The 25,435-nt window shown below is 40.4% G+C and overlaps 1 protein-coding gene across 1 annotated transcript in view; it reads right to left on the bottom strand.

The window, feature by feature from the left end:
• Window positions 1–24,841, bottom strand: part of COPS5 (COP9 signalosome subunit 5) — a 1,046,649-nt gene extending 1,021,808 nt beyond the window's left edge. The window contains exon 1 of the mRNA XM_044067164.1: window positions 24,282–24,841. Within this exon, the coding sequence (XP_043923099.1) occupies window positions 24,282–24,418 (137 nt within the window). The 5' untranslated portion in view covers window positions 24,419–24,841. The remainder of the gene's footprint in view (window positions 1–24,281) is intronic.
• Between the last annotated feature and the right edge of the window lie 594 nt (window positions 24,842–25,435).

The raw sequence follows: 25,435 nt of genomic DNA, 5'->3' as shown, positions 1-25,435 counted from the left end.
TGTGACATTCTCTACACTTTTCCATCAATAGTCTCAGATCAAACATTGCATCTATAGTGCTTTTTCCTGGCATAAAACCAGACTGCTGCTCACTAATCATCACCTCCCTTCTTAACCTAGCTTCCACTACTCTTTCCCATAACTTCATGCAGTGACTGATCAATTTTATCCCTCTGTAGTTACTACAGCTCTGCACATCACCATTACTCTTAAAAATCAGTACCAAAACACTTCTCCACTCCTCAGGCATCCACTCACTTTCCAAGATTACATTAAACAGTCTGATTAAAAACTCCACTGCCATCTCTCCTAAACACCTCCATGCTTCCACAGGTATGTCATCTGGACCAACAGCCTTTCCATTCTTTATCCTCTTCATAACTGCCTTACATCCTTCTCGTTAACCTGCTGCACATCCTGATTCACTATACCCAAATCATCCAACCTTCTCTCGCTCATTGTTTTCATTCCTCAGCCCCTCAAAAGTACCCTTTTCATCTACTCAACACACTCTCCTCACTTGTAAGTAAGTTTCCCTCATTATCCCTTATCACCCTTACCTGCTGCACACCTTTCCCAGCTCGGTCTCTCTGTCTAGCCAATCGGTTCAGATCCTTTTCCCCTCCTTAGTGTTTGACCTTTCATACAACTCTCCATACACCTTATCCTTAGCCAACTCTCTCTTCGCAATACGCCTTATCTCTTTATACTCCCACCTACTTTCTTCATCTCTGACAATCCCACTTCTTCGCCAACCTTTTTCTCTATATATTCTCCTGTACTTCCTTGTTCGCCCACAAGGTCTCCTTGTCCTCCTCCCTCTGACCAGATGTCAAACCAAGCACCTTTCTAGCCGTCTCCCTTACCAGCTCTACTGTAGTTACTCAGCTATTCGGTAACTCTTCACTGTGACCCAGTTGCCTGTCCTAACTCTTCCTTGAACGCAACCTCACAAATCACCCTTTTTCAACTTCCAACATTTGATCCTTGGCACTGCCCTCACACTCCTCCTCCTCCTCTTAATCACAGTTATCCTACAAACCACCATCCTATGCTGCCTAACTACACTTTCCCCTGCCACCACTTTACAGTCTCCAATCTCCTTCTGACTGGCCCTCTTACATAGTACATAATCCACCTGTGTGCATCTTCCTCCACTCTTGTACGTCACTCTATGCTCCTCAGTCTTCTTAAAACACATACTCATCACTGCCATCTGACCTTCTGCATTCCACTCCTTAACACCATACCTACCCATCACTTCCTCATCCCTCTGTTCCCTTCACCAACATGCCCATTGAAATCCGCTCCAATCACCACTCTCTCACCCTTGTGTACACTCTCCACCACTTCATCCAACTCGCTCCAAAATTCTCTCTCTCTCTCATTCATTGCACCCCCACCTTGCAGACCCTGTGCACTAACAAACATTTGTCATCACACCATCAATTTCCAGCATCATAAACATCACTTTGACACTCTTTTCACCTCCACAACACTCTTGGCATACTGTTCCTTCAGGATAACCCCTACCCCATTTCTCCTCCCATCCACACCATGACAGAATAATATGAACTCTCCTCCAATACACCTGGCCTTACTCCCCTTCCATTTGGTCACTTGCACGCACAATATATCAACTTTCCCTCTCTCCATCATTTAGGTTCATAGGTTCATACGAGGCTATCTGCCCTGGGGCATTTATAAGCCTAGCCAGAGTGTGTTTGGCTTTCGCCACCCATTTTAAATGAATTTTGCTATGCTGTTTTTCTAGGTTAGTATACTGTGCCTCTGTCTAACAGTGACACAAAAGTGATACCCGGGGTAAACCTACGATCTCCCATCCACTCATCAAGATTCCTCTTGAAGAGAGGGTCAGTGAGGGACTCTGCCTAACCTGGACTGGGATTTTATTCCAGAGTGAAGGGAGGGCTCTGGATTATGAATCTGTCCCTCCAGCATGTCCTATTTATTTCATTGCTGAGGTTCAAGTCTCTCGAGCGTGTAGCTCGATGGGATTTGGATTTTCTGAGGTGCAGCATGTCCATTAATTCCGGTTGGACATGGCTTTATACATCAGGCACAGATAGCCTCTGAGCAGGCGGTGTGCCACTGAGTAGAGCTGGAGTTTCTTTAACCGGGCAGCATATGGCATCTGTTTGAGCCCTTTGATCCTCTTGGTGAGGTACTTTTGGGGGTCTTTCCAGTTGCTGCAGGTGTCTGGTAAGGTACATCCCAAAAGGGGCATTGTACTCAATTATGGGCCTGATGAGGGATGAGTAAAGAGGTACGATGACCTCCCCTGATCTAGATGTGAATCCATTCATGATTAGGTAGGCTATATAAAATGTTTTTCTAACCACTTTGGCCACGTGGTTTTCAAATGAGAGATTGCTATCAACTTGGGTCCCCAGGTCCCTAATTACTTCTTCCGTACTTAATGGATTACCACCTATGTGGTAATTTGTGGGCACTTTGTTTTTGCCAAAGGGGAGGACTATACACTTTTTGGCGTTTAGCTTGAGGCCATGGCTCTGGCACCAGTTGTCTGTTTCTATGAGGCCCTTTTGTAGGATGCTTGTGTCGGCTGGAGAGTCGATTATGGCGCCTAGTTTGCAGTCATCTGCGAACTTGGTCAGCCACAGTCCTTCCGTGTTGGCCTGTACCTCCGAGAAATATATACTGAACAAGAGAGGTCCCAGGACTGAGCCTTGTGGGACGCCACTTGTAACTGGTTTGGAGTCTGACATGGCGCCAGCAATTCTAACCATGTGGGTTCTGTCCTTGAGCCAGTTTGCAACCCATCTAGTGACATAGGGGTTTATATTTAAGCTGGTGAGCTTATCTATAATGCCAGAGTGGGGTATTGTATCGAAGGCTTTTGCGAGGTCCAGGTAGGCTGTGTGGACCACCTTCCCCTCGTCAATGGCCTTGGTGACTGTTTCAAAGAAATCGACCAGGTTTAAGAGGCAAGATCTGCCCTTAACAAAGCTGAACTGGGTAGGATCCAGTGTCTGTAGGTCCCCAATATCTTTATTTATGAGGTCCATGATGATCCTTTCCATAGCTTTGCAGACCAAGCTAGTCAGGCTTATGGGGCGATAGTTTCCAGGATCCGTTGAGACACCACCTTTGTGGAGAGGGACCACTGTTGCTGTATGCCACTCTTTGGGTACATATCCTGTAGTAAGGCTGAGACTGAACAGTAGTTTTATGTTTGGGTTTCTCTCTTCTTGGAGTTCATGTAGGACACAGCCCGGGACACCGCCTGGTCCCACTGATGCTGTGTTTTTTTGCTTTGGAGAGGGCATCTGAGATGTCAGGGGGGCAGCACTCTGCTGGGATAGACATTTGCCCTTTTGGTGGGGGGGGGGGGTGCGCTGAACCTGTCAGCTAGGATGTTGGCAATGTCTATGGGTTCGGTGTATTTTTTGTCATTTTGGACTAATTCTGAGCATATCTGGGAATTACCACCCAGGTTCCTAACATAACTAAAGAAAGCCTTGTGATTATCCTTAGTGTCCTGTGCAATCTTTCTCTCGAAGCTGGCCTTAGAGAATTTTATGAGTGCCCGTAGTTTTTTGCTAATACTGATCAGAGATGCCTTCCCTTTTTGAGATTTTGCCCTATCATGTAGTAGCTTCCTCCTTCTGTTGTATAGTTTAAAGCTGGGGTCCACCAGACAGGACGCCTGCCTTTGGAGGATTGGGTCTTGGTTTTATTTGGGGTTGCATGATCCATGTATTCCTGAAGGTGTTCATAGAATGCGTTTATAAAGGATTCTGCGGTCTGGGCTGTATTTTCCACAGGCCCGGGGGCTTTGAAGGATTCCACCTCGGTTTTGAGGAGTGTGAAATTTGCTTTAAAGAAGTTTTTCACTGTGGTTTTCTGGGCAGGGGGTGGGGTCGGGATGTGAATATCCAGTGAGATTAGTTTATGGTCTGATCTTACCAGTGAGGAATACACTTCTGGTCTGGAGCATAGAGCCCCCATGTTGGTGATGATCAGGTCCAGTATGTTTTCCCCTCTTGTGGGAGTGGTAACAAGTTGTTCCATAGCATTTGAGTTTATAAATTCTAGGAACCTTTGGGCTAGGGTGTTGGAGCTAGAGTAATGCTCCCAGTCTATGTTTGGGTAGTTGAAGTCACCCAATATAATGGTGTTTGGAGAGACCTTCATATTTTCCAGTGTTCTCAGGAAGGCCGAGTGGGGTTCCTGGGTTTGGGAGGGTGGTCTGTAGCAGGCTATAAACTGGAAGGCAGTTTTACCCACTGTTAGTTGCACATGGATAGTCTCTGATGCTTCGTGCTGTGCCACCAACCTGGAGGTGTGGGTATCTTTGACAAATATTGATACTACCCCTCCTTTTGTGGTTCGGTCCAAGTTTTGGGGCCGAAAAGCATGGTATGAGGTATAACCTGGTAGTGCCGGGGTGCTCTCGGAAGCCTTGAACCAGGTTTCTGTTACTGCACCGATATCGATGTTCTCCATGCTAAGGAGAGTTTCGTGTGCATGCATCTTGAGGTTTAGACTTCTGGCGTTGAGTAGCATTACTCTTAGTTTCTTATCCCTTGTGATACCTATGGAGGTGGGTTTGTCTTTTGAGCCTTGCCTAAAAAAGGCACTATGGGGGTGGCAAGAGCCTTTGCCAATATCCGAAAGCCCAGGGGTGACAGGTGCAAGCCGTCCCTAGCGAAGCATCGTGACTTGTCGAGCATGTCATCCCAGGCTGACAGGCATTGGATCCCCTTTGAATGACACCAATACTTAAGCCAATTGTTGAAATTGATCATCTTGCCTTCATACTGTGGCATCATTCTTGGTGAGGGTAAGATGCTACTCAAGGTCAGGGTCATACCGGCCTGGGCTACATGCTCAGAGAGCTCCTCTAGGTCTCTTTTCATGTAGTCCAGGGAGGTAGTCTCAGGTCATTCACACCAGCATGGACAATGATCCAGTCATATTTGTACTTGCCTTGGAGTGACCTGAGTGCTTGTGTTATGTGGCAGATCCTAGCGCCCGACAAGCAGCTCACAGTGACCTTCTCCTTGTTCAGCCTGGTGAGCGGGACGTCAGTGTGCCTGACGATACAGCCACCTATTACAAGTGTATCAGGTGTGTTGTTTAGCCTTACGGGCTGTGACTGTTCGGCACACTGGCTTTGTGAGCTATGTGTTGCATGTGTTTTGTTTTGGGGTAGCGGTTGCTTGGGTGTCTGCTTTGGAGGGCTCTGCTGCTTAGGCAGATTTTTATTTAGAGCCTCCGAGTATGTTTTTGTGTGTTTATGTGTTTGGTTTGCTGTCGTGGTAGGTCTATGCGAGACTGGAATTGTAGTAAGTGTGGTTTCCTTCTCCTCCTGACTGGTTACACCAGTACTTAGTTGAGAGAGCTTAGCCTCCAGTTTGGCTATATGGTTGCATCTCTCATATGTGTTGGAATTTGTTGGGAGGAGGAGAGGGTTGTCTGTGTACATGAGGCAGTTGTAACATTGCCTCAAGATTCCCAGATTCACCAGCTGGACCGGAGAGGAGATTGACAACTGACCTTTGGACATGCTAGAATAGTACTGGGAATTCCTTTATAATTGAAAAAAAGGGCCAATGGGGAACAAGGTACTCAAGGGAAGTTTGTGAGGGTGTAGCGCTTTTAATTTTTTAGTGCTGACTTATATAATTGCTTTAGTGAGAAAGTGCCAGGCTTTAGAGTAGGAATAGGGTGTTTATTATAAGAACTAGGATCAGTTCTAAGGGGAAAAGTGAAGAGCAGACTTTGTGGAGCTGAGAATGGTTTAAACCTAATTAAGCGGTGCTGCCCGATGCTGCGCTATGCGCAAATTCGCGCAAAGCCACGCCAAAGCGGGTTTTATACAGGGGGACTTGAAAGTGCTAGAAATTGGCCCAAAATGGCCAATAGACTATCAGATTCTTGTGCTGGGAACACTCCTCCAGGGACAGATAGGCTGCTCTAAGCTCCCCACTGCTGAACAAAGAAGCCTCCCTTTATCCAAGAAAGGAAATGGGCAACACAGGAACTTTCCAAAGGTCCAGAATACAGCAAAGCCTGTATTTGGACTACTCTAGGTCAGGAAAGACGGGAAACTAGGATTTTTTTTTTTTTCTTTTTTGCAACAAACAGCAGGAAAATGCAATAAATATGTAACACAGGCTAGCGCACTTGAGTGTGTAGCCTCAACAGGTAAATGCAACAAACAGGACAAACTTTAAAATTACAAGCGCAAAAGCGCGCTAAAGCTGGCTTTAAAGCAAGGGGTTAGAAAGAGATAGGAAATGGCCCAAAACGGCCAATAAGCTACAAGTCACTGGGCTGGAACCACTCCTCAAGGGACAGATAGGCTGCTCAGAGCTCCCCACGCTCACTGGTGAACAAAGAAGCTTCCTCCTATCCACAAATAAGGATATGGGCAACACAGGAACTATGACACAGCCCAGAGATCAGCAATACCTGAAGACTGGACTATTCTAGTTCAAGTAAAGGCGGGAAACAAGGATATTTTTTATTTTATTTTTTTTTTTTTTTTTTACAAAGTAGCAGAAATTAGGTACAGAAACACATTAAATGCTTTAATTCGGCTAGCGCACTTGAGTGTGTAGCCTACCAGTTAAACTAAGCAAAAACAAACTTTAAAAGTGCAAAAAACTCAGAAATACAGGCAGGAATGCAATAAAACAACTTTGCAGAGCTTATTTAATTAAAGAAACAGAGAAGTCTATATATACAGAAAAGCAGCTAAATCACACAAACACTTCAGATGCAGTGCAACCTAGAGCACTTGAGTTATAGCAATATTACGGCAATTACAGTTATAATAAATGCTCTGAAATATACTCGATTTCCAAAATGTTTGAGAAGCACAGTCAGAACACAAGAAAATTCAGGCAAAAAAAAAATTTTTTTTTTTTTTTGAAAGGGAAAAAGGAGAAACAGAAGGCCTTATCAAATGTTCTCTATGTATTTGGTAGAATGAGCTAATGACACTAGACTGGGAGGAGTGTCACAGATCAGATTTACAGTAGGGGCGGGCAACTGCAAAGCCACCAAGTACAACAGCAAGACACCAACTGGCAGGGGGAGGGTGGAGACAAAAACAATAGCCTACAGACAGTAAGCACTAGAGAAAGCCACAAATGAAAGTTTTTAAACAGATAACGATTTGTAAAGATACAGAAAGCTTTTAACTGCAAACAAATCAGTTACTTGTGCAGATTAGTTAATAGCAATAAAATACACTCAAAGACTAAAAAGCAGGCAATAAAAGTGCTATATATTAATTGTTAGAAACAATAATCTGTATAAATAATCGAAAAAAAACAGGATATTTATGTATCTCAGCTAACAGTTGTGGTCAACAACTCTCATCCACTCTGCTCAGTGTGTATAGACAGAAACCCTATCAAAGCTAGCTCTCTCCCTTTTATCATCATAATGGCTTTTATCATCATAATGGCTACACTAAACATATTTGGACAGCGCAGTGGTGCAGCGGTAGCATTGTCACCGCACAGCAAGAGGTTGTCCGGTTCGATTCTCGGCTGGAGTGCCTTTAGTGTGGAGTCTGCATGTCCTCTGTGTGTTCATGTGGGTTTCCTCCCACGTTACAAAGAGATGCATCTGGAGCGTTTCTCCTCGGGCCTTCGCTGAAAATTGGCTTCGTTCCAAGTCGGACTTTCCTGGTTAACAAATGTTAAAATAAAAATAAAATATTTTGGAAAGTCTCCAGGAATAGATGGTATTCCTGTGGAAATTTGAAAGATATGACGGAAGAAAGTGATAAAGATCTACAAGGCTTTCTTTAAAAGCATTTTAAAAAGGAGGGGAAGCACCAACATACTGGAAGAAAGGTGTGGTGGCTATAATACCTAAAGATGGTAAAGATCTATCAGACCCAGCTTCACATAGGCTCATTTCAATTTTAAACCATGATTATAAAGTCCTTGTAACAAACAGATAAAAACGACCAACCACAGTGAGCACCAAGGTCCTTCCAAACAAACGCTCAACACATACAAAAAACAGCCCCAGAAACTACAGCAAGGCTTGTAGATGAACCCATCTTGAACTCACAAAAAATAAGGACATAAGCACTTTCGTAGTATCACTACTTCATCAGATGTAAATCACATTAACAAAACCCCTCCTTAAATACCATTAGAATAAGTCACATGCATCACATCATTTGTAAATTAAAGAAATAACACTTATAAAAACATGAAAAACTATTAAAAAAACATTATTTCATACCACAATCGATACATCAGTATCTAAAATAATTCATTAAAACAAGAGCATTCACAGAAGCACACATAAAAACGTGCAAAAAACACTTAGGACTAATACATAACATACTACCTAAAACAATTAATTTCCTCTTAAGGGCTCTAGCCTTGAGTTTAGGTCTCAGTGGAACTCTTTGTCATTCAGGCCATGCCCAAAATCCCCTCTCATCCCGATTATCCATTTCAACTCCAACTGCTCTGTTTGATTCCTAACATCTCCCTTTCTGTTACTTTCTATAACTTGTCCAGTTACTAAAAATTTAAAATATAGTGTGTTATATCAGTCTCAGAGGCACACTTAGAGAGGGCACTCACTGTGTCATTGTTACCTATATGGTAGTAATGTTCCCCAATTCTGTCCTTTAATGTTCTATCCGTCTTACCAATGCAGAATTTTTTTTACATGTGATACAGTGTGCCAGATAGACAACATGGAAAGTACTGCATGAAGCTTGAACACTGAACCTATAAATTCTACCCTGATCGGGGTGACTAAACACCCAACTACTATCCATATATTTACAAGCTTGGCAATGTCCACATGCTGAGGTACACCCCTCATGTACATTTAACTGTTTCTGTTTGGGGTAGCATAACAGTCTCTTAAGAGAACACACGTTTGTAAACAAATGATGGTCTTACATCAACTATGTCAGTGATATCACTATCTGTTGTCAAAACTCTCCAATGTTACTCTATAACTTCCTTGTAAAGTCTGACATCTCTGGAGTACGACAGACAGACTTTCAAGTCCACTGTTCCTACCCAGTTCTTTTCCAGTTTTCTTCTCATACTTCTCTCCAAAATAAGGCCTGGCTCTAGTATCTCTTAACCTAAATGCCTGTTCAATGTTTTCATTGATCTCATGATGTTTGTATCCCCTTGATACTAATGCATCTTTCAGTAGCCCAGTCTATATGTTAAAGTCAGATTCTCTAACACAATCTAGAAGCCCTGAAAGTCCGACTCCAGATAACACTTCTGAAAATGTGTGGTGGATGCATACTTTCTTTATACAAAAGATGATTACAGTGACATACATGGCTTATGTAATTCTGTATAAATATGTCCATCAGTATCACAGATTATTCTAACGTCTAAAAAATCCACAAAAGAAGTGAATATACTACATGAAAACCTCAAGTAAGAAGTAGTTTCATTCAAATAATTAATAAAATCATGCAACATGGCTTCAGTACCATCCCAAATGAGGAAGAGGTCGTCCATAAACCTACAGTAGAATACGACCTGAGCTTTAAATGGTCCCTCACATATATACCTTTGTTCCCAAACCTTCAACACGACATTGGCATAGCTATTGGCACATGAAGTGCCCATAGCTATGCCATGTCTTTGCCAATAATAATGCCCATTAAAGACATTATTATTCAAACTACACTCCAATAACTGACGTATTAATCTTATATTGATGCTGCCAAAATCTGTGTGTTGTGACAAAAATTGCTTAGTGCTGGATAAACCCTCCTCATTTGGGATGACAGTGAATAAAGTAGTGACATCAAGTGTCACTAAATGCAACACTGGCCTCTTACCATACAAGATCAGAAAGGAATACAGGTCATTTAAAAAATGTTGCGCATCACGTAAGATATTGGGGCATGTATTCAATATTGTCCTTAACTGCTTCTCTACATAAATGGAGGCTGGCTCTGTACACCAGTTCCTCCCTGCTATTATGGGTCGAAATGGTGGGTTTGAGGGATCTTTGTGTATTTTGGGCAGGCCCTGAATGACAAGTATCAATGCTTCCTTCACTATCAGATAATTATACAGCTTTCTGTCAATAATACAACCATCTAAGAGCATTAAACAAGTGCTATTAACTTCTTTAATCATAGCATCGACTTGTGCAACAGGAATTCTTGTATAAAAGCTTTGGTCACCCAACATACCTTCCATGGCTTTGTTATATACACCTCAGTGTCAACAATTACTATGGGCCCACCTGCATCAGCGGGTCTAATAGTTAAATAATTATTTTGTAGACCATTTAAAGCTTGAAATTCATAATATTAGACCTACCATATGTTCTATTACCAGAACTAAACATTCTGTAAAAATCATCCAAACACAGTATGTCTAAGGATGAATTTCAAGCTTTAAATGGTCTACAAAATATCTGTCATTTAACTATTAGACCCGCTGATAAGGGTGGGCCCATAGTAATTTTTGACACTGAGGTACATAAAGCCATGGAAGGTATGTTGGGTGACAAAAGCTTTTATACAAGAATTGCTGTTGCATAAGTTGATGCTATGATTAAAGAAGTTAATAGCACTTTTTTAATGCTCTTAGATGGTTGTATTATTGACCGAGAGCTGTATAATTATCTGATAGTGAGGGAAGCATCGATATCAGTCATTCAGGGCCTGCCCAAAATACACAAAGATCCCTCAAACCCACCATTTCGACCCATAGTAGCAGGGAGCAACTGGTGTACAGAGCCAGCCTCCATTTATGTAGAGAAGCAGTTAAGGACAGTACTGAATACATGCCCCAATATCTTACGTGATACGCAACATTTTTTAAATGATCTGTATTCCTTCCTGATGTTGTACAGAAAGAGGCCAATGTTGCATTTAGTGACACTTTATGTCCCTTCTTTATTCACTGTCATCCCAAATGAGAAGGATTTATCCAGCACTAAGCAATTTTTGTCACAACACAGATTTTGGCAGTATCAAGATAAGATTAATATGTCAATTATTGGAATAATAATAATATTTTTTTTATTTAATGGGCATTATTATTGGCAAAGACATGGCGTAGCTATGGGTACTTCATGTGCCAATAGCTATGCCAATGTCGTGATGAAGGTTTGGGAACAAAGGTATATACGTGAGGGACCATTTAAAGCTCAGGTCGTATTCTACTGTAAGTTTGTGGACGACCTCTTCCTCATTTGGGATGGTACTGAATCCATGTTGCATGATTTTATTAATTACTTGAATGAAACTACTTCTTACTTGAGGTTTTCATGTAATATATCCACTTCTTCTGTGGATTTTTTTAGATGTTAGAGTAATCTGTGATACTGATGGACATATTTATACAGAATTACGTAAGAAGCCATGTCACTGTAATCATCTTTTGCATAAAGAAAGTATGCATCCACCACACGTTTTCAGTAATGTTATCAGGAGTCAAACTTTCAGGGCTTCTAGACTGATTGTGAGAGAATCTGACTTTAACATACAGACTGGGCTACTGAAAGATGCATTAGTATCAAGGGGATACAATCATCATGAGATCAATGAAAACACTGAACAGGTAGTTAGGCTAAGAGATACTAGAGCCAGGCCTTACTTTGGAGAAAAGTATGAGAAGAAAACTGGAAAAGAACTGGGTAGGAACAATGGACTGAAAGTCTGTCTGTCCTTCTCCAGAGATGTCAGACTTTACAAGGAAGTTATAGAGAAACACTGGGAGAGTTTTGACAACAGATAGTGATATCACCAACATAGTTGATGTAAGACCATCATTTGTTTACAAAAATGTGTTCTCTTAAGAGACGGTTATGCTACCCCAAACAGAAACAGTTAAATGTGTATGAGGGGTGTACCTCAACGTGTAGACATTGCCAAGCTTGTAAATATATAGATAGTAGTGGGGTGTTTAGTCACCCCGATCAAGGTAGAATTTATAGGTTCAGTGTTCAAGCTTCATGCAATACTTTCCATGTTGTCTATCTGGCACACTGTATCACATGTAAAAACATTCTATATTGGTAAGACGGATAGAGCATTAAAGGATAGAATTAGGGAACATTATTACCATATAGGCAAGAATGACACAGTCAGTGCTCTCTCTAAGCATGTCTCAGACTGATATAACACGCTATTTTAATTTTTTAGTAATTGGACAAGTTATAGAAAGGGAGATATTACAAATCAAACAGAGCAGTTGGAGTTGAAATGGATAATCAGGATGAGTGGGGATTTTGGGCATGGCCTGAATGTCAAAAGTTCCACTGAGACCTAAACTCAAGGCTAGAGCCCTTAAGAGAAAATGAATTGTTTTAAGTAGTATGTTATGTATTAGTCCTTTAAAGTGTTTTTTGCACATGTTTTTATGTGTGCTTCTGTGAATGTTATTGTTTTAATGAATTATTTTAGATATCGCTGTATTAACTGTGGTATGAAATAATGTTTTTTAATAGTTTTTTCATGTTTTTATAAGTATTATTTCTTTAATTTACAAATTATGGGATACATGTGACTTATTCTAATGGTATTTAATGAGGAGTTTTGTTAATGTGATTACATCTGATGAAGTAGTGATACTACAAAAGCGCTTATGTCCTTATTTTTTTGTGAATTAAAGATGGGTTCATCTACAAGCCTTGCTGTCGTTTCTGGGTCCACCTGCTGTTTTTTGTACATGATTATAAAGTGTTTATGTGTATAACAACAATGATGATCCAGAGGGCATCCGAATTCAAGAAAATACCACTATTGGAGTGTCTTGATGCAGAGAAAGCATTCAAAGAAAGCTGGAATTTTGAAAGAATGTCAATGGAAGCATTTGCATTCCATGATACAATGATGAGATTAAGTAGGAGTTTATATGAGGGATTGGAGGCAAAAATTATGAGTGGGAGGTCTCCTCTTTGATAACTTGTGTCTGAATAGAGGAACCAGGCAGGGGCAGTGTCCTATTTCCCCTTTATAATTTTCCTTATATCTAGAGCCTCTGGCAAAGAAAATAAGGGGGAAATTATCTCCATTTTTTTCCCCATAATGAAAGCTCAGTCAGTGGTTATTGGCTTATATCAGTTATGTTTTGAAAAGATACCAGAAAAAAAAAACTGTACAGTGCTAAGAAATAAGGACAACATCCTTTTAACTTAAACCTCACTTGTCAATTTAACACAGACACCAGACAATGTAAACCACACTTTCTTTATGCAAACCCTAAAGAGATATTTGATTTGCAAAAGTTCCCATTTTCCTGCTTTGTTCAGTACCTTAATGATATGAAATGCAGGCAGTACCAAGGTGGAAGATCCACTAAACTCAGAAACAGCAAGAATTAGTGTTTGACCCACTTCTGGCCTTGTCATTATTAACTCACTACCATCATCTCCCCAGCTTGATGTGTGCGATGTAAATCACTTCTGGTCATTATTAATGTCTCTGCAGCATAAAGTACAACAAAGGATGAGTTACAAAATGATTTTATTCTCCTGGTAAACTATACTCCAAAACATGCCACCTCATTTTTAGAAAAACAAATAAACCGAAGTTTGCAAACATGCCTACATTTAAAAGCAGTACTTGCAAAATGGACCTTATCTGAGCCTTCAGGACATTTGGCAAGACAAATTCTTTTAAATACTTCAGGGCCCAAATGCACCAAAACAAAGACCAACAACCAGCTGGAAAGTCTTAAGCTTTTTAAACAGGATAGCAAGAACAGTAACTGGAAAAGGTATACATACGCCACTACTATACTATGGCTTGTCCTCTCTTATTTGTTGACATACAGATTCTTTCCAACACGATTTTAAAGTTTGTGCTGTTAGTCACTAACAAACACCTTCAATGTAATTATCTTCAAAGGATGACTTTACACAGAAAATTGAGGATCAAACAAAAGACGACCAGACGTTACAAAACAAGCTTCTCCCATGTTGTTGTTTGTCTTTCGGCTTTTCCTGTTAAGGGGTCACCACAACAGAACTCTGGTCTGCTAATGATTGGCAGTATATTTTTATGAAACGCCGAGGTGCCAGCTCGACGCTCAACCTTCAACGAAGGCACACCCATTTACGCAAGCGTGTCTTTCGAACGCTATCCAACCGCGGGGAGGACATGCAGACTCCACAAAGAAGGCACTCCCAAGCCCAGCCGAGAATCGAACGGGAGAACCTCTTGCTGTGAGGTAAGAACGCTACCGCCGTACCACCGCTGCATCCCAAAACAAGATTCTGCCATACTGCTCTAAAAACTGAAAAGCCATAAATTAATTATATCGCATTTTGAACATATCACAAAATGCTGAAATTATGACTAAAACTGCAATCAAATGTGAAACAAATTCACTTTAATGAAACCACACACCATATAAATTCTGAAACTACAATGCTTCTGTTGCAATTTCAATAACAGCGATTAAAAAGTGTTGCGTGTATACAATATAGAAAACATACAACTAAGGCAGCGAATTAAAATTACTAGCTACTGTTCAAAGAATTCTTATGTTGTGTACTTTCATAACCAGTACAAGTAAACACGAAGGGTGACAAACATACATAAACCACTGTCCTGCGAGGGGCAGATGGAAAACCCTGTGTAATCTCACATCCAAAACTACTTTATAACAACTACAAGGCTGCAGCATTTTAGGAGAAGAGGGAATTTCCCCTCTCTGATAATATCTTACTTTATTCTTATGGGTTTAAGGAATAGCTGTCCTCTCAATACCCTTTTACTTCCCTGTTGTTACTTTTAATGTTGGCATATGTCAAAGTTTGATAAAAACAACTTTCTGGCTTTTCGACTTTGAAGTCACACTTACTGGACTTGCCATATTCTTTCAAACTCCATGCTCTAGAGTACTGGCCTCCATTTACATGTAAGGTTCGAGCTAAAGAATCAAATTATATTTTTAAAAGTTCATTTCAATAGTGCTACCATAACACCACCACCAACTAAGCTATACTTAACTAATTATGTCCTCACTAGCCAAGACACCTGTGAAACCAGCTGCTAAATCACAGCATAATATTACTACCTAAAAAGTGTTTCATGCCAACCAGTAACTTCAGAATAAAAATCCAAAGCTGTAAGCATCTTGCAGCACCACCACTTACTTAAGGCAAGTCTGTACATTTTACAATTATGCATAATACTGTCCCCAATAACTTAATGCAGTCCTAAATAAGCTCTTATTTAGGCATACAGACCACATAGCCTACCCAGTCTTTAAATATAGATATAGATTATTTTCACTGCTGTGTTATGCACACCTCTCAACCTTGTAGGGCAAGAAATCTGGACATAACCAAAATAATAGGGGGACAAAAGACCGACAATTAGATCCTTTACAAACCAGGTTAGTCCCACTAGGCAAGTGGGCTCTTTTTAGGCGAGACCCAAGGTGGTATTTCTACTAATAAGTTTATAGGTAAGTACTACACTAACTGCCTTTGTAGGCCATTTTAAGCCTAGCCAATGTCCCTTTCTGGGCTCAAAATAACCTATCCAGTTTAGTTACAGATTGTCCTTACCCATCCCAAGGTCAATAATAACAAATTACCCCCAACAAGAAAAACTGGGATTATATCATAGATAATCTGAGGGGGACCCACACATGGGATAAAGCATTTAGGAGCTGCCTCTGTCCATACAGGGGGCAGTCCTGGAGTAAATGTTCCATATCCCATCCACAGACCTAAGTTGCGCTTAAAACAAAGTTCATCCGTGTCCATTTTCATGTGGATGGGGAGTCTGTTTTACAGCGGCGTATCCCCTGTGAGATATACTTGTGCCTCCAAACTGTTCTGTTGATATTGCAGAAGCGGTTTAGAGCCATAGACTGAATATTTCTGATGTTATCTGACTTGCTGATGTGCAGTACATCCATCAGTGAGGAGTCTGAAGGTGCCTTGTACATCAGACACAAGTCACCTCTTAGTAGTGTGTAGGATACAGAGTACAGTGACAGGGCTTTAAGTCAGTCCATGTAGAACATGTCGTTTAGATCTTGTAACCTTTTAGTAAAGGTATCTCTGCGGACATTCCAGTTGTTACATGTATCTAGACAGATGCATGCTAAAGGGGCCATTATATTCAATAACTGGTCTGATTAGGAGCGAGTAAAGGGGGGGCAATGACATCCCTAGATTTAGACACTCTCCCTTTGTTTATAAGCTATGCAATGCAGAATGCCTTTCTTATGACAACAGACAAATGTTGGTCAAAAATTAGGCCACTAGCCACAAAAGTTCCCAAATCCTGATCAACTGGGTCAACTCTTAGGACCATACTGTCAAAGTGGTAGTTCCCCAGGGTAAATGACTTCTCAAAGGATACAACCATACATTTTATCATTTAGGTTTCACTCCATGAATTTGGCACCAATGATTTATTTGAGACAATCCATCCTGCAGGGTGGCTAAGTTACTTGGTGATTCAATGACTGCTCCTACCTTGAAGTCATCTGCATACTTAGTCAGCCACAGTACTTTGGTATTTGCTCTTACTTCAGAAGAGTAGATGTCAAACAGAAGAGGTCCCAGTGCAGATCTATGGGGGACTCCTCTTGTGACTGGTCTCTTTGTGGAGGTAACTTCCCCTATTTTGATTATCTGCATCCTATCTATGAGCCAGCTGGCAATCCAGCGGATGATCTAGATATAGAGATTTATTCCAAATTTGTTTAGCTCTTCTACTATGCCTGAGTGGGGAACTGTGTCAAAATCTTTGGACAGGTCAAGTTATGCAGTGTGTACCACTCTGCCTTCATCCACTACTTTGGTGACCTTTTTAAAAAAAGTCCACCAAGATGAAGAAGCATGACCTGCTTTTGCCAAGTCCAAACAAAGATGGGCCCAGTGAAAATACTGAAACCAAATAAAGTATAATACATCCGATACACTGAAGTAGGAAAAACAAAACACGTTTATTCATACATTAAGCGCTTTCATCTCAAGAGAGGCTTCATCAGAATACAAACATACCAATTATCCACATTTAAATATAAATTAAGACCAATGACATCACAAAACCTGTAATCATATTATAGGTTCATAGGTTTATACTAGGCTATCTGCCCCAAGGCATTTATAAGCCCAGCCCAATTTTTTGTGGCTTACGCCACCCCTTATATGAAAAAATACTGTGCCCATTAGTTTGTTGTGCCTCTGTCCAGCAGTGACACAGAGATGACTCCCAGGGTAAACCTACGATCTCCCATCCACAGGTCAAGATTTCTCTTGAACAGAGCCAGCGAGGTGCTCTGCCTCACATGGACCGGGATTTTATTCCACAGCATAGGGAGTCTCTGAGTGATAAATCTATCCCTCCAGCACGTCCTATTTATATCCGTGCTAAGGTTTAAGTCGCTTGCTCTAGTGGTTTTAGTGGATTTGGATTTTTTGAGGTGGAGCATGTCCATTAATTCCGGGTTGGACATGGCCTTGTATGTCAGGCACGTCACCTCTGAGCAGATGGTATGCGACTGAATAGAGCTGGAGTTTCTTCAATCTGGCAGCATATGACAGATTTTGGAGTCCCTTTATCCTTTTGGTGAGGAACTTTTGGGGTCTCTCGCAGATGTTGGGTGAGATACATCCCGAATGGGGCATTGTACTCGATCATTGGTCTGAGAAGTGAAGAGTACAGGGGAACAATGACCTCACTAGATCTGGATGTGAATCCCTTCATGATCAGGTGGACAATGTAGAAGGTCTTTCTAACCACTTTAGCAACGTGAGTGTCAAAAGAAAGGCCACTGTCAACCTGGGTCCCCAGGTCCCTGATAACCTCTTCTGTGCTTAGTGGATTGCCACCTATATGGTAGCCTGGGGTTACCTTGTTTTTCCCGAAGGGTATGACTACACATTTTTTGGCGTTTAACTTCAGGCCATGGCTCTGGCACCAGCTATCTGTTTCCGTGAGTCCCTTCTGAAGGATATCCGTGTCTGATGCACTTTCCACTATGGCGCCCAGTTTGCAGTCGTCTGCAAACTTTGTCAGCCAAAGTCCTCCCATGTTGGCCTGTACTTCTGAGAAGTAGATGCCGAACAATAGGGGGCCAAGGACCGAGCCCTGTGGGACACCACTTGTGACCGGCTTGGAGTCTGACATAGCGCCAGCAACTCTACCCTGTGGGTTCTGTCCTTAAGCCAGTTTGCAACCCATCTTGTGACATATGGGTTTACATTTAAGCTGGTAAGTTTTTCTACAATACCCGAGTGGGGCATTGTGTCGAAGGCCTTTGCAAGATCAAGGTAGGCTGTATGGACTGCCTTTCCCTCATCTATGGCCTTGGTGACTGTTTTGAAGAAGTCGACCAAGTTCAAAAGGCATGATCTTCCCTTGACGAAGCCAAACTGGGTCGGTTCCAATGTCTGCAAGTCCCCTATATCTTTGTTTATGATCTCCATTATGATCCTCTCCATAGCTTTGCAGACTAGACTTGTTAAGCTTATGGGGCGGTAATTACCAGGGTCCGTAGAGGCACCGCCTTTGTGGAGTGGGACCACAGTTGCCGTACGCCACTCCTTGGGCACGTATCCTGTGGTAAGGCTGAGATTAAACAGCTGCCTTATGTGCGGGTTTAATTCCTCATTTAGCTCGTGTAGCACACAGCCGGGGACACCATCCGGTCCCATTGATGCTGTGTTTTTAGCTTTAGAGAGCAGCTTTCACCTGCACATTTGAGATGTCTGGTAGGCTACACTCCGCTGGGATAGTTATCTCTCCTTTAGGGGAGAGGGGTGAAGTTTGCACTGAACCTGTCTGCCAGTATGTTGGCAATGTCTGTGGGTTCAGTGATTTTTGTATCATTTTGGACTAATTCTGAGCATATCTGGGAGTTTCCACCCAGGTTCCTAACATAGCTGAAAAAGGCCTTATGATTGTCCTTTGAATCCATGGCAATTTTTCTCTCAAAATTGGCCTTAGTTGATTTTATGAGTGCTCGTATTTTTTTACTAATAATGATCAGGGGTGACTTCCCTTTTATGGATTTTGTTCTATCATGTAATAGCTTTCTCCTCTTATTGTAAAGTTTGTTAATGGCTGGGGTCCACCAGACTGGACGTTTGCCCTTTGTGGAAAGAGTCTTGGTTTTATTTGGGATTGCCTGATCCATGCAGTCCTGGAGGTGTTCATAGAAGGCATTTGTAAAGAAACAAGATTAAAGTTTAACAAATTAAAGAAACAAAGTCCTGCTAAAAATGCCATAAGGCTATTTGATTAATTCTTAATATACATAAACACTGATAATTAAAAACAACAGTGTTATCTAAAAAATATTTTAAAATGACATTCTATAACCTATTGGCTCTTTCTAATAACATAGGGACTATTGACACACTGTCATTCAAACCTGGTGATAACATAGCAGCTAATCTTAGCTGCCACTGAGTCTCCTTTTTTAATAAATTTTTCCAGTCACCCCCTCTTGGATTAATCTTTACAATATCTAGAATCCCAAACAGAAATGTATCAAAATCTACACAAGTTGCTGCATGTTTATAAAGGGCATTTGTTAATTATTTGTTTCTCATATCATTTAGATGTTCATATATCCTATTTTTCAACATACGTTTGTTTTTTCCCACGTAAAAGTGCCCATTTATTTTACACAATGCCAAATACACCACTCCCAAGGTGCTACAATTTCCCTTTTAAAAAAAATACCCTACTCTTAATGTTGTTGTTTAAAACCAAACTATTCTGCTTATTGATATATGAACAACAGGAACGCATACCACAAGCCTGTGTACCTTGTTTAACCGCCATTTCGTTTTCTATTCTTTTTTCCAACAATTGTGTCATGTTAAGCCCCACTTTATTTAAAAACCTAGGTCTTTCCCCCAATTTTTTAAAAATCTCCTGATTAGTCCTAAATATATTCCAATTTCTTTCCAGTGCTTTTCTAACCTTGTATGTGTTCACATTATACTGCAAAATACAAGCCTTACTAAAATTATTCTGTGTATGCTTAATCTGTATATTCTGATCATCTGGTACCAAATTTGAACTGGCCTCTAAAAGTGGTTTGTATTTGCTCCCCCATTTGTCATAAACCATCTGATTTAATAAGTCCACCGGGTAACCCCTTTCTTGAAACATGTTAAAGATGTTAAATTCTTTAGCTAATTCTTCTTTGCATGAAGTCATACGAGCTACTCTAATGGCCTGCCCTTTCACAATGCTCTTCTTTTGCCCTAAAGGGTGATTACTTTTAAAATGCAGACAGGCATTGCAAAAAGTATTCTTCCTATATACTTGGGACTTAAAACTTTCCCCTTCCTTGGTAATAAATGTGTCCGGATAGTTAATCCCCCTTCTTATCATACTGATATGTAAACTCAAGAACTCTCCCACCCTAAAAGTACCAAATTGGCATACATGGGTGAGCATACTGCTCCCATAGGGACACCTCTCACTTGCTGATAATATTCACCCTCAAACCAAAGGAAATTATTATCTAACACGATACCTATCAATTCACAAATTATGTTAACCATATCACCTTCCAACCCTGATGTTTGAAATAGAACCTGTTCAAAAAGAGCTAGACCCTTTTCCTTAGGAATACTTGTGAACAGGTCCTTAACATCTATAGTCAGGAAAATAACCTCACTGGTCTATAATTCTTGCCTTATACATTCCAAAAATTCCCAGGAATCCTTTAACAAATGTGGGGTCCTATCCACTACATGCTGTACACAGGAATCAATAAACACTGCTAATGGATAAATTTTGGAACCTCTTGCAGCCACAATGGGTCTAAATGGAGGTTTGTTAATATTATTATGTATCTTAGGTATTCCAACGAATACCGGTACAACAAGATCCCTTCTGTAAATAAATTCATATGTATCCACATCAATCCTTCCATCCAATAAATATTCCTGTAAATAGGAATCAATCCTGGAATATGCAATATTAATCTGGTTCCTGGATATCCCAATATATGTATTGTCATCAAAGAGCAAATTTTGCATTTCATTAGAATAATCCAAACTACAAAACAATACCACCCCACCCCTTTATCCGGAGCCATAACAACTTAAGTCCTTGTCTTTTCTTAAATCCATTAAAAGTTCATACTCTCCTTTGGTCAAGTTCCACTTATTTACACCCCTATGGTCCACAAAAATACTGTAAATATCCTCTGTTACCAACCTTTCATATGTCTCAACCAAGGGGTTTAAAGTTGGATTATATAAACTTCTCTTCTTCAGTAGGGAATAATTACTATCATTGGGAGTATTATTGTTTTCTTTATTCTCCATAATAATGTCTAAATTTAATTTCCTTGTATAAAACTTTAAAGCCATAATGTTGTCAACCAAATCTCCTTTAGTAGAAGGAATAAATTTGATACCTTTTGAAAAAAGTTTAAAATAATCTTCAGTAATCACCCTATCTGAATAGTTGCAAATAGTGAAACCTTCCCACTAATTAACAATGTTGTCCCCACAGTATATTGTGTCCGTTAACGGTTCCATTACTAATGCATGTTCCTCCTGAGTGGGTAATAATTCCTGCTGTATTCCCCTGTCTCCGTGTAATACTGTGCCAGTCTCTCCGAGTGCCTGACCACTGGAAAATCCTCATCACCTTCATTCACAGATTCATTAGCCACATCCCATCTTTCATGGTTTCTAACATCACTATATCTAGGGGACATGTGACCACCCCCTTCCCTAACATAATTATATTCAGAAGGTCTATACACGTTCCCACCAACTATGTTAAGTCCACTAATCTTACCTGTTTTAATGATGTAAACCTGCTTATTCTGTTAACATTTCTGGTCCCTTTCTATTTTGTGTTTTTTCTTTTGAAAAATGTTGTAACACCTTTTATCCACCTTATCTAACATCTTAAAATACAAAGCACTATAATGTGAAAACAATAAATCATTCTTGATTTTTTTATCCAATTCCTGCACTTCTATCAAAACCTGTTCCTTTTGCTTTTCATAATACAAGATGTTTTTTTTTAATCAATCCCAAACCAATTTAATCAAAATATTGTATAAAATCAGTATATAAAATGCCAAAAGGAAACTTGTAAAGTCTTAAACCTTGTGGCACAATCCTTAACGAAAGACAATGGTTGAAATATGCTATGTCCATTTCTGTTGTCTTAAATTTGAACAGTCTCTTTTCCATAAGATATATCAAATCTCTTAATGAAGCAGTATTCCGCATTGAGTCCCTCGCCCCACTCTTATTAAAAAGTTGTCTGGGGCTCTCATGGTTGGAAAATGAATACTTCTTAGAAAAAACATAAGTCAAATTTACTGTTGGCATCAACGTGACAAGACACCCTTCCAATAACTAAACGTGCACCAACCTGTGATGGGCCCAGTGTTTATAGGTTCCTTATGTCATGACTGATTAATTCCATGATAAGTTTTTCCATGGCTTTGCATAACAGGCTGGTCAGACTTATGGGTCTGTAATTGCCTACGTCTGTGGAAGGTCCCCCTTTAAGCAGGGGAATGACTGTAGCTGTTCTCCATTCACTTGGTACAAAAGTTGTATGGAGACTGAATAGCGTTAGGGGTGTGGATAAATCACACCATGCTATTTAAGATGCTTCTAGAGATATTGTCAGGACCCACTAATGCAGTATGTTTAGCTTTTGACAGCACTTTTAGAACTTGGTCTTTTGTGAGGAGGTGAGCCAATTTCAGGTATATTTTGAGGGACAGACAAAAGGGAAACGGGTAAATTTACAGGCTAGTAGATTTGCTGTTACCGTTGGCCCCAGTACAGGTAACATCATTTACAATCAGTTCAGCTCACTGCTGCATTATGTCTTTAGAGACTTCAAACATAACTAAAAAATGCTTTGTGATGGTCTTTGGTTAACTATTTTAGCCTTAAAACCTGGCTTTTATTGATTTTATTAAGCTCCCGACATGTTGGGGCTCCAACATTCAAGAAATTATTTACTTTTGGTCAAAATTCTTTTAATTATAAGAGCTTGTTGATATTATGGTTCCACCACGTAGGTGTGTTTCTGGGTTTGCCCTGCACTTGTTCCTACTGGGTACAGCTACATCATTCATTCAGTTGCTTACATGACAGAATAGCATGATGGTGTACATTTGCATGTATTCAGTGGAATTAATTGGGTTTGGTGAGGACTTGATGCTTGCCAACATATCACTTAGGAGTACAGTTTGTATTAAAAAACTTTCTGAAGGTACTGTGGGTGGAAAGAATCTCTGGTTGCAGTTTTATTTCAAAAGGAGAACGCTTTATGGATACATTTTGCTAAAAGGAGAAATTTGGCCGCATCAGGAAACTTCCAAAATTGTTTTTGATGTGCCCTTAGATTTTTTACATCCACCTGTGACTCCACCAATTCTAGTAGATGGAACCTCTGTTTAGCATTTCATCCAAAGGATGACGTAGTCAAGAGTGCAGCTCTACCATAATGCTGTACTGAATTGTCACCATTTGTCAGCAATCTAATCTGGGAATCAAGGGCAGGTTCTGAATGACATGCAGTCCGAAACTCTGCCATAAGGCATGTACTTGCGTCCTCAAAGGTTTGCTACAAAATCACAAATGTTATGAGGAACAAACCATCAGGCAATAATCTGGATATTACAGGTATAATGTGTTTTTCAAGTTTAAAATTTGTGCCTTTGAAAAAATACGCTGCCGTCCTTCTGAACTAAATGAATTTTGCTTTCCTATTAACTTTACTAGTTAAGAAAATCACAAACTTTTGACGCCCTTATACAACTAATATTCTGCCCCTAAGACAATTTTCACTTGATTTGAAAGTGAAGAGACATCAACAAGAATACGCTTACTTATTGGTACAACAATGGGACAACCTATCAACTTAAGCAGAAAGCACAACAGCAAAGTGGTGAAAGGTCAGAAAACGTACACGATACAGGAAACTATATTTAACAACTATAACATTTCATTTTAGAGCCGCCAAGTTATGCTCCATACAATTGGAGAAGCAAGACATTACTAATCAAATTTCAGAGAATGAGATCCATGTACTACAATCAGACTTCCCATTTTTGTTTGATAACATATCGGACAGTATCAGCCTGCAGAACACACTTCAGTCAGCTTAAGTTCTAATATTCACTCTGAGAAAGCGCCTAAATACAACTAAACAGCAGACAAATGGAATGCGCTTAAGTACATTACCACCGAGGCCCAATGACAGAATAAGCCATTTAAAATACAGTGACTGTATTTCCAAATCATTTTATTAGTTCTATTAAAAAGCTGCTTACTCCTTAGTCCATGGCTTGGCAGCGATCATCTCCTGCTGCTGTTTCTTATCGTACTTGTAAATTTCATCAATACTCTGCACCTCCTGGAAGTTATTGGCGAGCTCCCATGTTTTCTGGGCCATGCTAGCACTAGCCATCCCGGCGTAACTCACCCCACGAAGGTTGTGGGGGCAATCTGTTCTCTTGTATGCAACAATAAAAAGAGGATTAAATCCAAGTACGTAGTCCTGTTCAGGGGCACTGTCCGTTAACAAGCGAACTCACTTCCTTTTTAAATGAGTAACTAACAACTTCAGTGTCAAACCAGCCTTGAAACAACAATCCCACAAGCACTATGAATTTACAAGGATACGCGTACAGCAGCAATACAAACTGGAATAAAATGCAAAAATTTAATATTGAGTTGTACACCGCGGTATGACACTGCAAACAGCAGTTCGCTGCCAGCAACTGTACCCTAACACTTTGTGTTTTTAGTAATATATTACAATGGTATGGTCCTTTTCTCACTCGGAATACGTATGAAGCCACGGCTTGAGTTAAGTGATTGTGATGCCTGACATAACAAGTGGAGCGACCCCTAGAGATGAAAATGCGTAGTCTGAAATTTGTCGCGTGTAGGGTTCGTTAATGGCATAGCAGGTGTATAGTTACTTAATTATTTGCCTTTGGTTGTTATGAAGGTATGACTGGGCCATGCAAGATCCCTTTTTAGTGGAGGCAGTGAGGGAAAAGCTAGAAAAACATATTTAGTGAAAGAAAAATATACAGAGAGGTTATATGTATTAGGAGCTTTGCTAGTAAAAACAATATTTGAATTACAATCATAACATTCGATATAGACAAAGTACAGTTATGTAAGTTGAATTTATCATAACAGTAGATGTTCATATTATCACTGCTACAATAGCCTTTGCTCTATGAGTTATATCCTGACAAGTGGCCAGTTTCTAAAGCCTTAGGGCATTTTCCCCCTACACCCAAACTGTCAGGCAGCTGGAGTTGAGCTAACTAAAAGACAAGTTTGGACACAAGGCCCTTCAGAGCTTTCCTGCTAGCAGAGTGAAGGAGGTTGAGCCCTTAAAGGACTATGCTAGGAACAGTAAAGCATAAATGTCCACACCATGTCACAACACACACACAACAAACGGGAT

Source organism: Protopterus annectens, chromosome 3.part1, assembly GCF_019279795.1.
Source record: "Protopterus annectens isolate FY-2018-M chromosome 3.part1, PAN1.0, whole genome shotgun sequence".
Classification (NCBI taxonomy): domain Eukaryota; kingdom Metazoa; phylum Chordata; order Ceratodontiformes; family Protopteridae; genus Protopterus; species Protopterus annectens.
The sequence above is the reverse complement of the archived record's forward strand: the minus strand, read 5'-3'. Positions and strand labels throughout refer to the sequence as shown.